Here is an 18602-nt window from a genome sequence, read left to right as displayed (position 1 = left end):
AAGAATCCAGCTAGCTCTACTCTTTGCTGCTCTCCTCTCATGTTAAGTACAATGGCTGTAACTAGAAGCTAGAAATAATCGGTTTTTTATTTCTAACTTACGATCAGTGCAATAATATAACTCTGGGTAGGATAAAAGCTTGAAGTCAGAATTTAATAAAAATGCTGTGGTTCCTGTTCTCAGTGAAAAGAAATTTTACCATTGAAAGAGGTACCAATCTACTTCATTAGTGTCTTCTAGTCATCTTTGCATTTCAGCACTTGTCACACTTGGTAATTTGTATTTCCTGTGTGATTATCTAGCGTCTATCCGCCCTCCAGGAGGGCAAATATCTATCTTTCAACACCAGTTTTTCCCCAAATTAAGCGAGACTCTCACCTTTCAGCAATACCACCATCTAGTGGCAAGTGCAATTACTTCGGCCCCGTTTTACAATATATTTTGGTATACACGAGTATGGCTCTCAAACTTGTTTGTCCAGCTTAACTGTTCCTTCCAAAACCACAGTAATGGCAGACCTTTTCAACTTGTTATGTAGAAGACAATACTTGTTCTGCCAGAAGACACTATGTGGATCAGTTTGATCAACTTTAGTTATTTTAAAACCACAATCTTTTTAAACCTTTGACTCCTGTTGGTTATTTTCTAGCAATCGATGGCAAGTGACAGAAACAGCTTTTCATGGTTGTTAGGCTTCTTAATATGGGCACTTGTATGCTTTTAACATGTTATATTAGGTAATATACTTTTTTTTCCTGAAGCAACAGGATAAAAAGCACAGAAAAAGACAGACCTGTTGTATGTGAGAAATGGCATTACATGTAAGTAAACGGGCAAAGAATAGGTTATCAGCGGGTACAACTGGTCATCGCACGGAAAGAAAATGTTCCCTGTTGGACTTCAATTTTTCAGCCCCCCTCGAAACAATAACCCCGACAATGTACACGGCACGTTGACACACATCATTTCTTCCATTAGTGCCGGTAAGGTATGGAGCACAAGAAATAGTCTTCATTCCTTAAGCCTAGTGTGGTGTGGTCTACTTTATAATGTCTATCACATCTGAAATAAGGTGTACTTTGAGTTTCAATCAAAATATCGTTTTTATTATGGAAAAAATGCAGCATACAGAGTAAATATAATCATCTCTGCGTTCCCTCCACCCAAGGGGAATTTTGTTTTTCTTTTTTTTTTAAGACAGGGGCTTGCTCACTCGCCTGGGCTAGAGTGCACTGGTGACATCATATAGCTCACTGCAACCGCCTACCCCTGGACACAAGCGATCCTCCAGCCACTGCCTCCCAAGTAGCTGGGACTACAGGCGGGCAAGCTCAGCTGAATCTTCTGCTTTTTGTACAGACGCAGTCTCCCTATTGCCCTGGCTGGTCTCCCAACTCCTCGGCTCAAGCCATCCTCCGGCCTCCACCGCCCAAAACATTAGGATTACAGGCGTGGACCCCTGCACCCGAACAAGGAAGAATTCTTAACATTTCTTAACGTCAGATCCTTCTGCTCTATTGTAATCACACATATACACTCTGTTTATTAAAAAGTTAGGGTTTTTTGCTAAACAGGTATATTGCTTATTATTAATAACGTATGGAGAGATGCAGCTTTACTCGTAATTCCTGGCTGACGGACGCATCGTCGGAAGCGCAGAAACTCGGAGGCCCGGCTGACTAGAGAGGGCGGGAGAATCAAGATCTGGATCCGGGACGAACACCGGGCCCAGACGGTTGAGCACTCCACCAGACACCTCCGCGCTGCCAGCGGCGATGTCTTTAGCACACACCCTCCGGGACCCGAGACAGCCAGCCGGCGCGGCTACCGCGCAGGCGTCAGGCATAGAGAGCGGAAGCGGAAGTCTTGACGTGTTGGGTAGGTTCCCTCAGCGACCAGGAACCATGCGCGGCTTGGAGGAGCCGAAGCCTAGGGCCACAGCGACCCCGTGCGGCTGCGTGAAGCCGGCTCTGGAGACAGGTAACGTCCAAGAAACTAGCGATGCGGCATTCAGGAGAGGTTTAGTCCAGACAGCCGACTCTATTGACGAGAGGGCTGTGAAATGCCGTATCTCGAGCTGACCCGCGTCACCCTCTGGCCTACCGCTAAGGCATGGGTCACGTGCTCCGATGATCACGTGACGGTCGGAGCCGAGCGGAGTGACGTCATCTCGCGCGCTCTGGTCTTGGTACTGGGCAGGTACTGTCCTAGTTTTGGCTGGGTAGCTAGAACAGCCGAGTGCTGCATAGTTAGGGTGACCAGATTTTAACGTTTGTAAAGCGGGACAACATGGCCGGGGTCGGGGCAGGGCAGGGCCTGACAACAATGCAAACTTTGATAAGCAGTTCTCAATTATTTGTTATTACAGTTTAACATTATAAAATTAACAAAAATAATATAAAACTCATATTCTGGCGAAATAGCCACGTGGTAGCCGAAAACCGTATATTCCTTCCTGTTCTCCCGCCCCTTCGCGCATTCTTTCCAAAAATCGGGACTTTTTTAAAACGCCGCGGGACGCGGGACAAATTGTTAAAAAGCGGAGTCTGGTCACTCTATGCATAGTGTTCTCCCAGCTGTAGAGGAGATGGGACATGTATGCCTGGCGTCGTGACAGTTAGGAATTAATAAATACCAGAGAGAGGGATCCTCCTCTGTGAGAAATGAGAAAGGAGAATGGGGAAAGTTTGGAGGAGTTTGTCGTTTCAAACCGGGCTTGGAAAGATTGACATGAATTTGTTTCTGTTTATTTGCACCGAATTTGTTTCTGTTTATTTGCATCTCTTTGTAGAGAGCACAGTATATTGGTTTCAGGAGCTGGAAGAAGCAAATAGAAGGAAATTTAAAAAGCCCTCCAATACCCAGAGAAAATCACTGTTAATATTTTGGTGTCTACCTTCTATAGTTGGTTCATTTTACACACGCTACTAGGAAAATGATCTTTAACGCAACCCCACTGTTTTACACTTTTAATTTAAATTTTATGAAAATCGTCCCATGGTGATTAATTTTACTAGGTTGCGTGCTATCTTGTTTTAGAAGTCTGCTCTCATTTTTTTGGCTTACAGTTCTCTATTGTTGGGGATTTAGGTTTTTTGCCAGTTTTCATTGTTTTTGAAATTGAAATTTTTATGTACTGTTCTGAATGTTGGACTTCGTTAAATTGCCTTGAAGTAGTCAAAGACTGTGCTTGTTTTAAAGAATATGTTGTGCGCTATCAGCTTGCAGGTCTAATATTTTGACAGGGCCCAAAGAGCAAAATCCAGGACTCAGAGGTCTACAAGCCTGGGTTTGGAGAGCTACAAGTCTGAAGTGTTGGATGGAACAGGAAAGTGAGAACCTTTGGTTGGATTCAGATGGTGGTGAACCTTGAAGACCAGGCAAAGAAACATGATGGCGGGTCTTTTCACAAGATGGCGCGGAAGGCAAAGAAGGAAGCTCCTGCCCCTCCCAAAGCCAAAGCCAAAGCAAAGGCATTGAAGGCCGAGAAGGCAGTGCTAAAAGGCATCCACAGCCACAAAAAGAAGATCCGTATATCACCCACCTTCTGGCGCCAAAGACTCTGAAGCTCCAGGGGCAGCCCAAATATCCTCGGAAGAGCACCCCCAGGAGAAACAAGCTTGACCACTATGCCATCATCAAGTTCCCCCTGACCACTGAGTCTGCCATGAAGAAGATAGAAGACAACAACACACTTGTGTTCATTATGGATGTCAAAGCCAACAAGCACCAGATCAAACAGGCTGTGAAGAAGCTTTATGATATTGATGTGGCCAAGGTCAACACCCTCATCAGGCCCGATGGTGAGAAGAAGGCATATGTTCCACTGGCTCATGATTATGATGCTTTGGATGTTGCCAACAAAATTGGGATCATCTAAACAAAGTTCAGCTGGCTAATTCTAAATATATAACTTTTCACCATAAAAAAAAGAAAAGAAAAGAAACACGATGGCTGTTAACAGCGGGGAACATGAAACATTTAAAGAGTGGCATAATGCAAGAATCTCCAGGAGTGTAAAAGTTTGGTCTCCTGTGTTTTGACAAGGGGGGGGTCTTGAATTGGCAAGAGAAGTATAACAAGGATAATTGGATGAAAAAGACCTGAAGTTTTTTTTACCGCAAACCTTGCAGATAAGCCTTGTACAAAAAACTCCACATTAATAACTTTCTGGTGTTTTACTTATTACACAGTTAGTACAGTTGTAATGTTAAAATGAAGAAAAAGCTTGAGCAAGGGCTTTTAAAACCCTCTCCTTACTGCTCTTCTATCATAGTGCTTTATGTATTTTATTAGTACTCTTCCAGCTTCCCCCCCAAGGTAGGCATTGTTCTTGATTTATAGATGAGAAAACTGATTTAAGAGAGATAAGCTGCCCATCAGACTAATACTGGCACTGGAACCATGCAAAAGTGGGGAAAGTAGTTCTTTAAAGGAGTATGGTAAGGTTAGGACTAGGATCAGAAGAGGAAAGGGGTAAAAGCAGCTCCCTTGAAGGACTACTGCTTTTGTATAGTTCTAGTGCCAGTATTATCTAATCTACCAGTGCTTATCTCTATCCCTGCATGGTAGGCACTTTGCTAGAATTGTTGATTTACTTGCCCATCTCTGTCAGTACAGTGGAAGCCTGTGAGGGTGAGAACTGGTTCTTACTTACCTTTGTACCCCAAGTACCTAGCACAGCGCTTACCAACTGGTAGGTGCTTACTGTTTTTTTGAGATATGAGGCAAGAGGAAGGAAATTATTGAGCATTTATATTTCATAGCATTTATTATCCCCAAAGGTGCATACAAAGAATATATAAATAGGTTCTAGAAGAGTTCACATATTTTAGAATATGGACGTTTGATATTTTGACAGTGGTCCCAGATGTTGACACTAAGACAGTGGTACTCAGACAGTGGTACTAAGAGTGGCATAGTACTCGTACAAAGTAGCTCCTGGGTATGCTTTCAATTCATTGCTAACCCAGCATTACTTTGCTTATGCTTTTATGGAGATGCACAAAAAGGATTGGAATAAATCTTCTTGGTAGCCATGCGTTTATCATAGTATATGTGTAACCTGTGAAAAACAGGTGTAAACTGATTCAATTAAGTGGTACATCAGTATAAATTTATAGGCAAAATAAATCAAAAACGGCAAAGGCACAAATCTAATTCTATCACTGCTGTGACATGTCCCGTGATAATGAAGCATAATGTGAGATTCTCTCCAGTGGTTAATTCCACTGTGATAAGCGTTCTTGTTTTGTAACTTTTCTCCAGATTTAGCACAAGGTCTGGCGATTGTAGACACTTGGAAAATATTTCTTGAACAAGTGAAAACAGGACAGTGGAGATCCTGTGACTAAGAGTCCTTTGGGCCATTTTTCTTCTTGACATTTTAAGAACATCGGATTGTTTAGCCTCAGTTTCTTCATTTTTTTTTAAAGGCTTAAAATTTAATGACAATAACAATATTTAAGATAAGGACTAGAAACACAAACCTCGTAAAGAATGAACAAAGATAAATACATTCAGAAAAGAAATCAGACTATTGCTGCAACAAAATATTGAGCAATAATAATAATGCAAAAAAAAGTAATATTCCCATTGTCAGATAAGAGTATGTCGATCATAGACTAGTTTCTTCATTTTTAAGATGTTAAATATCACAGATGCATGGGTCAGAAAAAATGACTGTAAAAACTTGTGGAAAAAATTTAGAACCATCAAAAACATACATAATTTGGATGGAACTTAGACTAATAATATATTTGTTTTGTTTTGTTTTGTTTGTGCAACAAAGTGCCCTCGGTAGAGTGCTGTGGCATCATAGCTCACAGCAACCTCAGACTCTTGGGCTCAAGTGATTCTCTTACCTCAGCTTTGCAAGTAGCTGGGATTACAGGCACCTACCACAACGCCAGCTGTTTATGTTAAAGACGAGGTCTTGCTCTGGTTCAGGGCAGTCTTGAACTCATGAGCTCAAGCAGTCTACTCACACTGTGGCTCACACCTGTAATCCTAGCACTCTGGGAGGCTGGGTTGGGAGGATTGCTTAAGTTCAGGAGTTTCAGACTAGCCTCAGTAAGAGTGAAACCCCATGTCTACTAAAAATAGAAAAAATTATCCATGGTGGTGCTTACCTAGCGTCCTAGCTACTCAAAGTGTCTCTGTTGCCCAGGCTAGAATGCAGTAGTGTCATCATAGCTCGCTGCAACCTTAGACTCCTAGGCATAAGTGATTCTCCTGCTATCCTGAGTAGCTGGAACTGCAGATCTGTGCCATCACACACAGCACATTTTTCTAATTTTAGTAGAGATGGGGTTTTGCTTTGCTCAGGCTGATCTTGAGCCTGGCTCAGCCTCCCAGAGTGCTAGGATTACAGGCATGAGCCACTTTGCCTGGGCACTGTCACCTCTTCTTTTCTTACTCTCTGCCTTATGTTTTATCCTCCAGCCAATCACAGTGGAATTTCTTTAATGTTGATATTGCAGTATCACAGGGAAACCAATCATCTTATCTTTAGCAGAAACAAGATAATACTGCAACTCCCAATCCTCATTAAAAAATCTGTTTTCGGGCGCCCCCTGTGGCTCAGTGAGTATGGCGCTGGCCCCATATACTGAGGGTAGTGGGTTCAAACCTGACCCTGGCCAAACTGCAACAAAAAATAGCCAGGTGTTGTGTCGGGCTCCTGAGCCCAGGAGCTGGAGGTTGCTGTGAGCTGTGATGCCACCGCACTCTACAAAGGGCAACAAAGTGAGACAGAGTCTCTAAAAAAAAAAATCTGTTTTCTTCCTTGACTTAATGAACTGTTAGGCAGACAATTATAAAATACTGTTGAGCTGTGCACCTGTTTACAAATTGTACTTGAGACACAAACACAGTGCACAACTGTCAGAAGCTAATCACAGAGGGGCATACTTGACCCCCGTAAACTCTTCACCAGTCACCCTGGTCTGGTAGTGGTGCCTGTCAGGTAGGGGAAATTAGAACTAAATCATGAGTGTATAATGTTTGAAGCTGATTGAGTTAAAAATAAAAATTATGGCTGGGCGCCTATAGCTCAACCGGCTAAGGCGCCAGCCACGTACACCTAAGGTGGCGGGTTCGAATCCCCAGCCCGGACCCGCCAAACAACAGTGACGGCTGCAACCAAAAAATAGCCGGGCGTTGTGGCGGGCGCCTGTAGTCCCAGCTACTTGGGAGGCTGAGGCAGGAGACTCACTTGAGCCCAGGAGTTGGAGGTTGCTGTGAGCTGTAATGCCATGGCACTCTACCCAGGGGGACAGCTTGAGGCTCTGTCTCAAAAAAAAAAAAGAAATAAAAAAATAAAAAATAAAAATTATATAAATCATGAGTATAGCCCTTATGGCTTATAAACTTCTAATTGTGCTGGTCAATCTGGGAGGATTATTTCATTGAAACTTATTTTATTTTTCGTATTTTAAATATGTTCATTTAATAAATAAAATTATAAAAGATGAACAAAAATGTATTAATAAAAATAAAAGGATTTGTTTAGTAAAGTTCAGATTTAGTCAAAAGGCTGCACTTAAGGACCTAGAAGTCCACAGGTTCCCCACCCCTGTTCTAGTGTAATCTGAAAGGATATTACTCTGTATATATAATGATGGGAATATTTATATGTATTCATGAATACTGAAAAAAACTTATTTTTTTTTGATCCAGTGTCTCACTCTGTTGTCTAGGCTAGAGTGCCCTGGTATCAGCCTAGCTCATAGTAACCTCAAACTCTTGGGGTCAAGTGATCCTCCTGCCTTAGCCTCCCAAGTAGCTGGGACTGTAGGTACCCAATATAATGCCTGGTTTATTTATTTATTTATTTATTTGTTTTTAGACAGAGCCTCAAGCTTTCCCTGGGTAGAGTGTTGTGGCATCACAACTCATAGCAACCTCCAACTCTTGGGCTCAAGTGATTCTCCTGCCTCCCCTCCACCTCCCAAGTAGCTGGGACTACAGGTGCCTAATGCCTGGCTATTTTTTGGTTGCAGCCGTGATTATTGTTGGGCAGGCCCGGGCTGGATTCGAACCTGCCAGCTCAGGTGTGTGTGGCTGGCACCTTAGCCACTTGAGCCACAGGCACCAAGCCTAATTTTTTTTATTTTTAGTAGAGATGAGGTCTCACTCTTGCTCAGGCTAGTCTTGAACTCCCAAGCTGAAGCAGTCTCTCACCTCAGCCTCCCACAGTGCTAGGGTAATAGATGTGAGCCATCATGCCTGGCTGTTTTTTGTTTTTTAAAGACAAGGTCTTTGTCACCCAGGCTGGAGTATGGTGGCCCAATAATAGCTTACTGTAACCTTGAATTCATGCAATCCTCCTGAATAGCTGGGATTATAGACGTACACACTAACATGCCTGGCTAAAAAGTCATTTTTTATAATTGGATAACACCTAGGAGACTTTAAAACTATGGAATCAGTACATTAGAGGGAACATTTTTCTTACAACTTCATTTGACCTTTTGACTAATGATTTCTTACCTAATTTTCTTCTGTAGGGAATCTTTTAACTGAGCCAATAGGCTACTTGGAATCCTGTTTCTCGACCAAGAATGGTACTCCAAGGCAGCCATCCATTTGTAGCCATTCCCGGGCTTGTTTGAGGATTAGAAAAAGCATCTTTAATAATCCTGAACATTCCTTGATGGGCCTAGAACAGTTTTCTCATGTTTGGTAAGTAGTTTTATTGGGCCGGAACTTTCCTGTAAGTAAAGTACTCCAGGTAAAGGCAACCTTAGAGTTTGCCATCCCGAGTGCCCTCATGTATTGCACCCACTTCCTGTACTATATTTGTGCATGGGATTGTCTGCATCATTTAGACATTCTCAGGGAGGCTTGGGATCCACTGAGGGGTGTGGTCCATTTGCAGTTGGTTCTAATTGTGACAATGCCTTCTATTGAGTTGAAACTATAGACTTTCTTAATTCTTCCTATGGTTCATTATTCTGTCTTCTGGACCAGGGGTCAGTAACTATGTCCTGTGGATCAAACATGGTCCACTGCCTGTTTTTTGTAAATTAATTTTATGAGAACAAGTCATGTCCATTTGTTTTAAGATTTACTTGTATATTGGCTGTGGCTGCTTTTGTGCCACAGTGGCAGAGTTCAATAGTTGTATCAGTGACTGGTTTGTTGGCCTTCAAATCCTAAAATATTTACCATCTGACCCTTTACAGAAAAAGTTTACGGAACTAAGACCTTAGTAAAGTCTACTCTTATTAAAATAACAAAAGACCTTAGAAATCTGGATACTTTAAATTGAGTGTTATACTACTGTTACTTGCTGTCATTTGGAATTTTTTTTTAGAGACAGAGTTTCACTTTGTCACTCTCAGTAGAGTGCTGTGGCATCACAGCTCACAGCAACCTCCAGCTCTTGGGCTTAGGCGATTCTCTTGCCTCAGCCTCCTGAGTAGCTGGGACTATAGGCACCTGCTACAATGCCCAGCTGTTTTTTGTTGCAGTTTGGTTGGGGCTGGGTTTGAACCCGCCACTCTTGGTATATGGGGCCAGTGCCCTACTCAGACATCAGCAGTCTAATGAATTGGTCTAATTTTACTGGTAGAGACCTAAATGTAAGTGTTTATTCTGAAATAGTTTATTTTTCACACTAATTTAGGGACACGGTTAGGTTAGAAAGAACGTGGGTATTCTGGTCTTGTTTGTATGCTCTTGGTTGAGTTATTTAAGTGAAAACATTGTTGATATTAAAAACAGATTCAGAAGTATATAAAGAGATTTTTCCTCACCCCTTTTGTTTTTCTCTTTTCTCATGCACAACCCTATGCACTTTTCAGAGATTCTCTTGGTGTAGATCCTTCCAGACCTTTTTATGTTTTCTTTTTTTAGTACCATAGAAACAAATACATACAGAATGAGTATTTGTTTTAAAAAATAGAATATGTTTCTTTCACTTAACAGTATATATCATGGAGAACCTTCATGGCAGGATAGTACATATATAGTATGTGGCAGTTTTGGTTTAATATTGTTACAAATTATTTAATATTATTACAAAATATAGATGTACCATACACTCTTTATTAATCAAGAACTACAGGTTTGTCAAACTATGACAAACCCCCTTGAACATATTTTTTGACCACTTACACATATATATATTTTATTTTATTTTATATATTTTTTTGAGACAGAATCTGTCTGGGTAGAGTGCTGTGGCATCAAAGCTCACAGCAACCTCCAACTCCTTTTGAGACAGAGCTTCATTCTACCCTGGGCAGGGTGCGGTGGCATCACAGCTCACAGCAACCTCAACGCTTGGGCTCAAACAATTCTCCCGCCTCCACCTCACAAGTAGCTGGGACTACAGGTGCTTGCCACAACGCCAGGCTATTTTTTGGTTGCAGCCATCATTGTTGTTTGGCAGGCCTGGGCTGGATTCGAACCTGCCAGCTCAGGTGTATGTGGCTGGCACCTTAGCCTCTTGAGCCACAGGCGCTGAGCCTATTTTTATATTTTTATGGATAAGATATCAGAAGTGGATATACTGGGCCAGAGGATATGCATATTTATAATTTTGGCGAGCCTCTGCCAAATTATCCTCTAAAATTATCCAATTTATACTTCAGTAGTGTATACAAATGCTCTTTATCCTATATCCTCTCCATCACTGATATGATATCAGTTTTTTATATTTTTGCTTGATGGGGGAAAAAGTATTTCGTTTTTCATTTTAATTTCTTAACTATTAGTGAGGCTCTGCATCTTTTCATATGGTTGTTAACTATGGTTTTTTTTGTTGAATCACCTATTTATGTTCTTTGCTTAGTATCCTGTTTTGGGTTGTCTTTTTCTTAGTGATTTCTAGGAGTATTTTATTTTATTAATATTTTTAAAAAATTTTTTAGACAAGAGTCTCACTATGTCACCCTAGGTAGAGTGCCATGGTGTCATAGCTCACAGTAACCTCAAACTCTTGGGTTACGCGATTCTTTTGCCTCAGCCTCCCAAGTACCTGGTACTACAGGCACCCACCACAATGCCTGGCTATTTTTTGTTGTAGTTGTCATTGTTGTTTAGCTGGCCCACACTGGGTTTGAACCCACCAGCCTCAGTGTATGTGGCCAGTGCCCTACTCACTGAGCTACAGGTGCCGAGCTTGTAGGAGCAATTTATATTAACCCATTGTCAATATATGTAGCAAACATTTTCTCGTAGTCTGATATTTTATAGTACATAAATCTTATGATTTGATGAGTTCAAATCTGGTTTTTTTTTGAGACAGAGGACAGAGCCTCAAGCTGTTGCCCTGTGTAGAGTGCTGGGGCATCACAGCTCACAGCAATCTCCAACTCTTGGGCTCAAGTGATTCTCCTGCCTCCACCTCCCAAGTAGCTGGGACTATAGGCACCCACCACAACACCCGGCTATTGCCATTATTGTTTGGCAGGCACAGGCTAGATTTGAACCCGCCAGCTCAGGTGTATGTGGCAGGCACCTTAGCCACTTGAGCCATACATGCCGATCCCAACTCTGTTCATTGTTTTGTTCATGGCTTGTGTCTTGTTAAGGAAAGTCTGGCCAAATAGTTTAATATTTCTGAGCTTTAATTTTTTCATCCCTAAAATGGGGGATAGGTTACTTCTTAGGATTGTTAAGAAGATTATGTTAAATGAGTATAAAAATTGCTAGCATATTACCTGGTAAACAACAAACACTGTAAATATTGTTTATTCAGGCATTTGACAGATCTATTCATTTCCTTTTATCTGTCACTGTAGTATGTGCAAAGGATGTAGATATGAGGTTGTCTTCCTTCAAGGAAGGGTAATGGTGTTATTTTCTCCCCAAAGAATTACAGTTTCATACTGTTAAAGCCTAGGCATAGTGACTGACACCTGTAATCTGAGGTGGGAGGCCATCTTGAACCCCCAAGTTCATTTGCAGGGGGTTGATGATTGCTATGATGATGTCACTGCACGCAAGCCTGGACGATAAAGCAAGACCTTATCTCTACAATATGGACAAACAAACAAAAAATTAAAAATATTCTTTCCGTTATTTTTTGGTTGATTACATTTTCCTCCTCAAATCATTATGATAAAATAACTTGTACTCTTTTCTTACTCAGTGGTTTGTTTTGTTTTTAATAGGATTTTGTTTGTTTTTCACAAAAATGGTCATTTGAGTTGTAAAGCAAAAGTGCAGCCTCCTAGGCTGAATGGTGCAAAGACTGGAGTTTTTTCTACAAGGAGTCCTCATCGGCCCAATGCAATAGGACTGACCCTGGCAAAGCTGGAAAAGGTAGAAGGTAACCCATTTCGTTTCTGTGTATACGTTTTTCTTCTTACCCTAAAAAGTCTTATAAAATAAACATGGCATTCACTACTGACTGTTATTCAGATGAGCACTGGTAGTGTTAACTCCTGGGAATGACTAGATATTGAAGAGAATGCACTGGTTAAAAGATCCACTAGACGTTGAAAATACTTTGAAATGAGCTGTCGTAAGATTCTCAGAGTTTTTTTATGTCATCACAAATATCAAGAACTGTTATTATTTTAAAATAACTCATAGTTTTCATATTCATTAAATTAATAACCAAGTTCTCTCTGACTTGGAATGCAATAAATAAAAAATGATGAAAATAATTGAGAGCACTTTAAAATTTAATATGCAGTAACTAATTATACGTCACATATGGTAGGCACACAGGGTGGTGCTGTAATGTTCCTGCCTGGCAGCCTTGAGGAAATGGACATATATTGTGGCTGCCTTGCAGCCGTCAGCTGTGCTGTGTGGCAAGAATCTAGGATGAATCACACTGTAGGATCCAATACTGGTTTTGGGATTATAGAAGTAGATGTGTAGAATATCAGATTAGTTTTAAATATGTGTTTCTCTATAACTTGTTTACATATTTTTGGAAAGCATTCCATTCCTGAATCCTCTGACCCAGTAAGTACATTTGTTATTTGGGAGTTGAAGGCCATTCCAGGCTTTGGCTTACTGTTTGTAAAGTGGACCTAGGAGAAGGACCTGCCTAATCTCTGATTTCATGACAAAGAAGCTCTTGGAGTACTTTTTAGGTCATTGGGCACTAAAGAGATGAGAACAGTTATTTCCCAGAACTTGGACTCCCCTGTTGGATTGTATCAACTGGGCCTTAAGTCTGTTTTCTCAGAAACACTCAGTATTTGATTTGCCTTGAATTTTATCAATTTGTAATGGCTAAACAACCTGTGTAGATATAGTGGAGCATTTATGATCATTCACGCACCTACACTCATTTTCTAGCATTGAATGTGTGCCAGGCATTGTTCTAGGCATGGGAGATATAGTAGTAAACAAATCAGATAAAAATCCCTGCTCTATAGAACTTAATGTTCTGTGGGAGGAGGTCAAGTCAAAAAGTTAAAAAGACAAGCACAGGGGTACTGTAGATATTACTACATAAGCTTTATGGCATGTACTAGTGTTTGTGTGATGCTTTGTAGTTAGTAAAGGGTGTTCTTGTACGTTATCTCACAGTGGCACTGTGGGTTTGGTGGGGTGGCAATCCCATTTCACAGATGAAGAAACTAAGGCTCGTTAATGCTACATAAATTTCCTAATAGCATCCCATGAACTCTTACGTATGCTGCAGTGCCTCCTTTCTAGTGCAGACATTGGTAGGTATAATCCATCATTTAAAAAGTCCAGATTCATCTTTTTAAAGTTCCAGGCTCATTCACAGTAAGCATATTTTAGAAATCATAATCCTGTGTTAATCATGTTTTACTTAAATGGAGACAGAATCAAGTGCAGTCGCATGCAGTTTTCTGGTTCTCATTTGGCCAGTTTCCCAAGGGTGAGCAGACATCCCCGCCACAGTACAAAGGAGAAACCTAAACGTTCTGAGGACAGAACTTCAGAAGATAACTGTGTGGAACACAGCAACACGGCAAAAACCCAGCAAACAACTGTGTCCAAGTGGGAGAACAGGAGACCTATCCTGTGCTACTCGATTGTTTTAGTCTTGATGGATTTCTATGTAACACATGACCACACCTCACCAGTTTCAATAACACATTTTTCTTTCTTTGTGTATATTTGAAACATTACTGTGTTTCTCAAGATGATAGACACTGGTTAGTTGGGTCCTCTGCTTAGGATCTCACTAGACTTCAGTTAAGATGTCAGTGGGATGAATTCTTATCTGGAGGCTTGACTATGGAAGAACCTGCTTCCAGAGTCACTTGGGTTGTTTGCCACATTCACTCCCATGTTGTTGGAGGACTGAGGGCCCAGCTTCCTGTTGGTTGTCGGCTGCAGGCTGCCCCCAGCTCCTGAAGGCAGCTTGCAGTTCCTTGCCACTTGGGCTTTCCCAGCATGGCTGCTTACTGCGTCTACCCTGCAGAGTAGAGTAGATGACCTACTCTGGAGACCCTCAGGAGTCTTGCTGAGTCCACCGGCAAGCAGGAGTCATATAACAACAATCCCTGGAGGGATATTACATCTCTTTTGCCGTATCTGTTGGTTAGAAGCAAGCACACTCAGAAGGATTGTCCAAGGGCATGAACACTGGGAGGTAGGGGTCCTGGGAGCCACCTTAGAGTCTGTTTGCCACAAGGAAAGCCCTTGTTGGTCCCACAGAAAGATACTGAGGATTGTTATGTGTATGGAACAGATAGAAGCACCAGTTATGCAAAGATGAGTCAGCCCCACCCTGTGCTGAAGGAGCCTGCCCACTGACTAGGGATAAGGACTCCAAGCAGGTCTCTGCCATGGGGAAGGGGCTCTACCAAAGGTGTGTGCAGACTCCTCTGTGGGGACTGTAGGAAAGAAGGCCATGTCTGGATGAGCCAAAAAGGCTTTGTAGAAAATGTGACCTGTGCCAGCCTCAGAGAACAAGGAGGAGTTTGAAGAAGAGGGTGGGTTTCCATGTAGAAAGAAAAGCCTGTGTTGGCACCAGGTGTGTGAAAGAATTGTGAGTAAACTTGGTGAGGCATAAACAGATGGTGTGGGAGAGGATTTCAGGGTTTGATTTATTGTATTGTTTGTACTGTTCTTCATTGTTCATATATATATATATATATTTTTTTTTTTTCCCCCCAGTGGTAAGATAGGACTTTTATTAGAAGTTAGAAAGGAATACAGAAGAGTAAAAAGCACCAGAGCTTCTGGAAGGGGGAGAGAACTGAAGAACTCACTCAGGAGTCTCCACATGGGCTCCTTTATCTAGGGGTCTTAAGTTTAGAGGATTACACAAGGCTAGCAGTTGGTAGATGGAAATAAGTGCATTAATGAATGAATGTAGTTTCTCCTTCACTAGGGCGAGGTTATCAGGTCCTTTATAGTCTTTGTCCCTGAGAGGGGATTAGGGTGTATGTTCCTACCCGAGGTGGAACCACCCAAAAAACCATCACAGGCTGCTTTGTTCAAGATCTCAGGGCCCAGTTGGTGTGTCCTGAAAGAGGCAGTCTGCTTGTGCCTGGAAATGGGGGTCTGAACTCTGAGCGCACCTGGGCCTAGAGAATGGGGAGCTCCCTATCTAGCCCTGGGTGGTGGAATCCTGTATCAATCTTCCCTCTCTGAATAGAAGGTCTAACTGCTATTAGGGAAAAGGGGAGCTGACTGCTCCAAACTGCTTCCTGCTGAAGATGGACGGTGATATGGGGAAGCAGTTAGAGGTCCCGAAATTTAGGTTAATTCTTCTAGCTTGAGGTAAAATGTTAGTGTATTCTCTTCACTAAATTGCCCAGCCCCAGAAAACTGGGGTCCCTTGTTCAGGCTGGAATGAGGGAACCCTATGTCAACAGAAGGGATAATTAGGGTCTCTTCAGGTGAGCGGTGATCCAGGGGTCCGCAATAGAGTCAGGTCTGGGCTGGAACTCTTTTCACTGTGGTTTGATAATATTATCTCTGAAAGACAAATCTGATTAGTACATTAAAAGGCAAGGTTGGAGCAGTGAGAGGAGGGGGTTGATTTTGAGAGAAAACTATATTAACACTTTTCTTGCTGTCAAATTTTCTTTAGGCTCAAAAGCATAGGTGGACTGTAGTTGATTCTCTTGGTCTGCTTCTGTGGGAGGTGGTTGGTTTCAGGATTTTTCTCATGAATGATGTATCCAGGAATCTATTTCCATAACTTAACAGCTGTAGAAGACAAGATAACAGAAAAGGGACCTCCCAAGTTGGGGTTAGGGAGGGTGAATTAGACTGAGTCATGTGAGCCCTAGACTCGTGCATGTGTTACACTTCTAAGACATGTGCTCATGCTCCACCTCCCTGGCATGACGGGCAGGCCAGGCCAGTGGTGTGCTCTTGGTGGACTGGAGAGGCCTCGGGATCCCCCTCAGCTGGTGAGAGTGCTGGCCTTCACCTTCATTGCATCACAGTGGCTTTCCAGAGTCTGTAAAAGCCTGTAATTCCTAAGCAGCCTTGAAGCTGTTTGAGAGTTTGAAGTTCAGGGTGAGTCAATATTGGTTCTATTCTTTGCCCAAGGCTCTCTTCCCCTGTGAAAGCTGGAGACCCTAATAGTGAGCTTCAGGCACACAGAATTGGGCTTTAGCCTTGGAAACTTTGTACCCACAATGAGCTAGAAAGTTTAACAGAGCTTGAGTAGCTTTGTGACATTCCTCTGCATCTGGTGCTCCCAAAAGAATGTCATCTGTATACTAAATAAGAGTTGCTGTAGGATATGAAAAATGACTCAAGTCTTTGGCTAGGGCTTGTCTGAATAAGTGAGGACTGTCCCTAAATCCCTGGCGTAACACAGTCCATGTGAGCTGGATGTTAGAGTCAGAGTGGTCTTCAAAAGCAAAAAGATACTGGGAGTTTTCATGAAGAGGAATGCAAAAGAAGGTATCTTTTAAGTCTAGGACTGTGAAATAGGCAGCTGTTTCAGGGATTTGAGATAATAATATATACGGATTGGGAACTACAGAATGGAGAGGAATGACTGCTTCATTTATAATGGGGAGGTCTTAGACTAGTCTCCAAGTTCCATTTGGCTTTATCACTACTAAAATAGGGGTGTTACACGGGCTATTGCAAGGTATCAATAATTTTTGTCAGTTTAGATTCTGTATTATGGGCAGTAGTCCCTTCTTAGTATCTGCTTTTAGAGGATATTGCTTTTGATTGGGATAAATGGTGGGATTTTTTAACTTAATTTGGACTGGTTGAGCATATCTTGTTCTTCCCACCTGTCCCTCGGTAGCCCACATTTCTGGGTTAATTTACGTCTCTAATGAGGGAAGGCATAGTATAGGTTCCTGTTCCATATTCATATAAATGGTTGTTCCTGCTTTAGTTAGCATGTCTCTTCCCAAAAGGGGAGCAGGACTTTCAGTCATGGTTAGGAAGGCGTGAGACAATAGCCAGTCACCCCAATTGCAGTTTAAAGGCTGAGAGAAAAATTTGGTAACTGGCTTTCCAGATACCCCCTGTATAGTTACAGATTTGGGGGATAAAAGACCAGGGTTAGAGAGGAGTACAGAAAAGGTTGCTTCAGTGTCCGGAAGAAATTCTGTCTCCTCGCTCTCTACTACGAGGCAAACCCAGGGCTCTTGAGGGGTGATGACACAAGCTGGAGCCATGAGAATTTGCCCTGGACACCCTCACTCCAGTTTGGGCTGATGGGATCACTGTCTCAGGAGTCCTTTGCCTCTGGGGTCAGGCTACACTCCAGTGATCACCCTTGCACTCTGGACAGGGGGCTGGTGGTTTGCCTGACAGGCAGTCCTGCTGAAAGCAGTCTTTCCTGAAGTGGTCAGTCTGACCATGTTGGAAGCACTTGTTCTTAGCTCCTCTGGCTTCCCTCTGCCCCTGAATGGTGCCTGTTTGTTGGAGTGCCATTACTAGAGCTGTCATTCTTTTATCCCTTCTCTCTTTTTCTTTCTCTTTCTCCTGATCTCGATTATAAAAGACCACTGTGGCCATTTTAAGAAGATTCTCTAGGTTATGATCTGGGCCTAGAGCCAATTTCTGGAGTTTTCTTTGAATGTCTGGGGCCGCCTGAGTGATAAATTTATCTTTTAAAATAATTTGGCCCTCCTTAGGAGTCAGATGTTAACTGGGTGTATTTTCTCATTGCCTCCCTAAGCTGCTCATTTTGCTCCTGGCAAATAATAGACAACTTAGAATAGTTCATGGGTTTTTTCTTGGATTGTCATAAACCTTTTAGGATACATGTTAGAAGATGTTTACTCCACCAGTCACCTTGTTTCTCGGGGTCCCATTTGGGATCCTAAAAGGGAACTATCAGTCTTCTCATGGGGTATCTGTCCCTTTCCTCAGGAGACATACTGCCATCAGTATTGGACATGAACCACAAATCACCCCACTTTCTAGCTTCATCTAAGACTATTTTTTTTTTTTTACAAGACAGAGTCTCACTTTGTCGCCCTCAGTAGAGTGCTGTGGTGTCACAGCTCACAGCAACTTCCAGCTCTTGGGCTTAGGCAGTTCTTTTGCCTCAGCCTCCTGAATAGCTGGGACTACAGGTGTCCTCTACAAGGCCCAGCTTTTTTTTTGTTGTGGTTTGGCCAGGGCTGGTGCCCCACTCACTGAGCCACAGGCTCCACCCTAAGACTTCATTTTTCTCATTAAAAGTTAAATTTGGGGCTTGGTGCCTATAGCTCAAC

General features: G+C 42.3%; 1 protein-coding gene across 2 annotated transcripts in view; it reads left to right on the top strand.

Annotated features, from left to right (window-relative positions):
- Nucleotides 1–1832: 1832 nt before the first annotated feature.
- The window catches only part of TRMO (tRNA methyltransferase O), a 21126-nt gene continuing 4356 nt past the window's right edge, over nucleotides 1833–18602 (top strand). For both annotated transcript variants that reach the window (XM_003785360.3, XM_012802366.2), the window contains exons 1-3: nucleotides 1833–1980; nucleotides 8511–8685; nucleotides 12126–12283. In XM_003785360.3, coding sequence (XP_003785408.1) covers nucleotides 1905–1980; nucleotides 8511–8685; nucleotides 12126–12283 — 409 coding nt within the window. In that variant the 5' untranslated portion in view covers nucleotides 1833–1904. The remainder of the gene's footprint in view (nucleotides 1981–8510; nucleotides 8686–12125; nucleotides 12284–18602) is intronic.

This window comes from Otolemur garnettii, unplaced genomic scaffold, assembly GCF_000181295.1.
Source record: "Otolemur garnettii isolate 467f Iridium unplaced genomic scaffold, OtoGar3 scaffold00014, whole genome shotgun sequence".
In the NCBI taxonomy this organism is placed as follows: Eukaryota; Metazoa; Chordata; class Mammalia; order Primates; family Galagidae; genus Otolemur; species Otolemur garnettii.
Note: the sequence above shows the minus strand (reverse complement) of the source record. Positions and strands in the feature narration are given on the sequence as shown.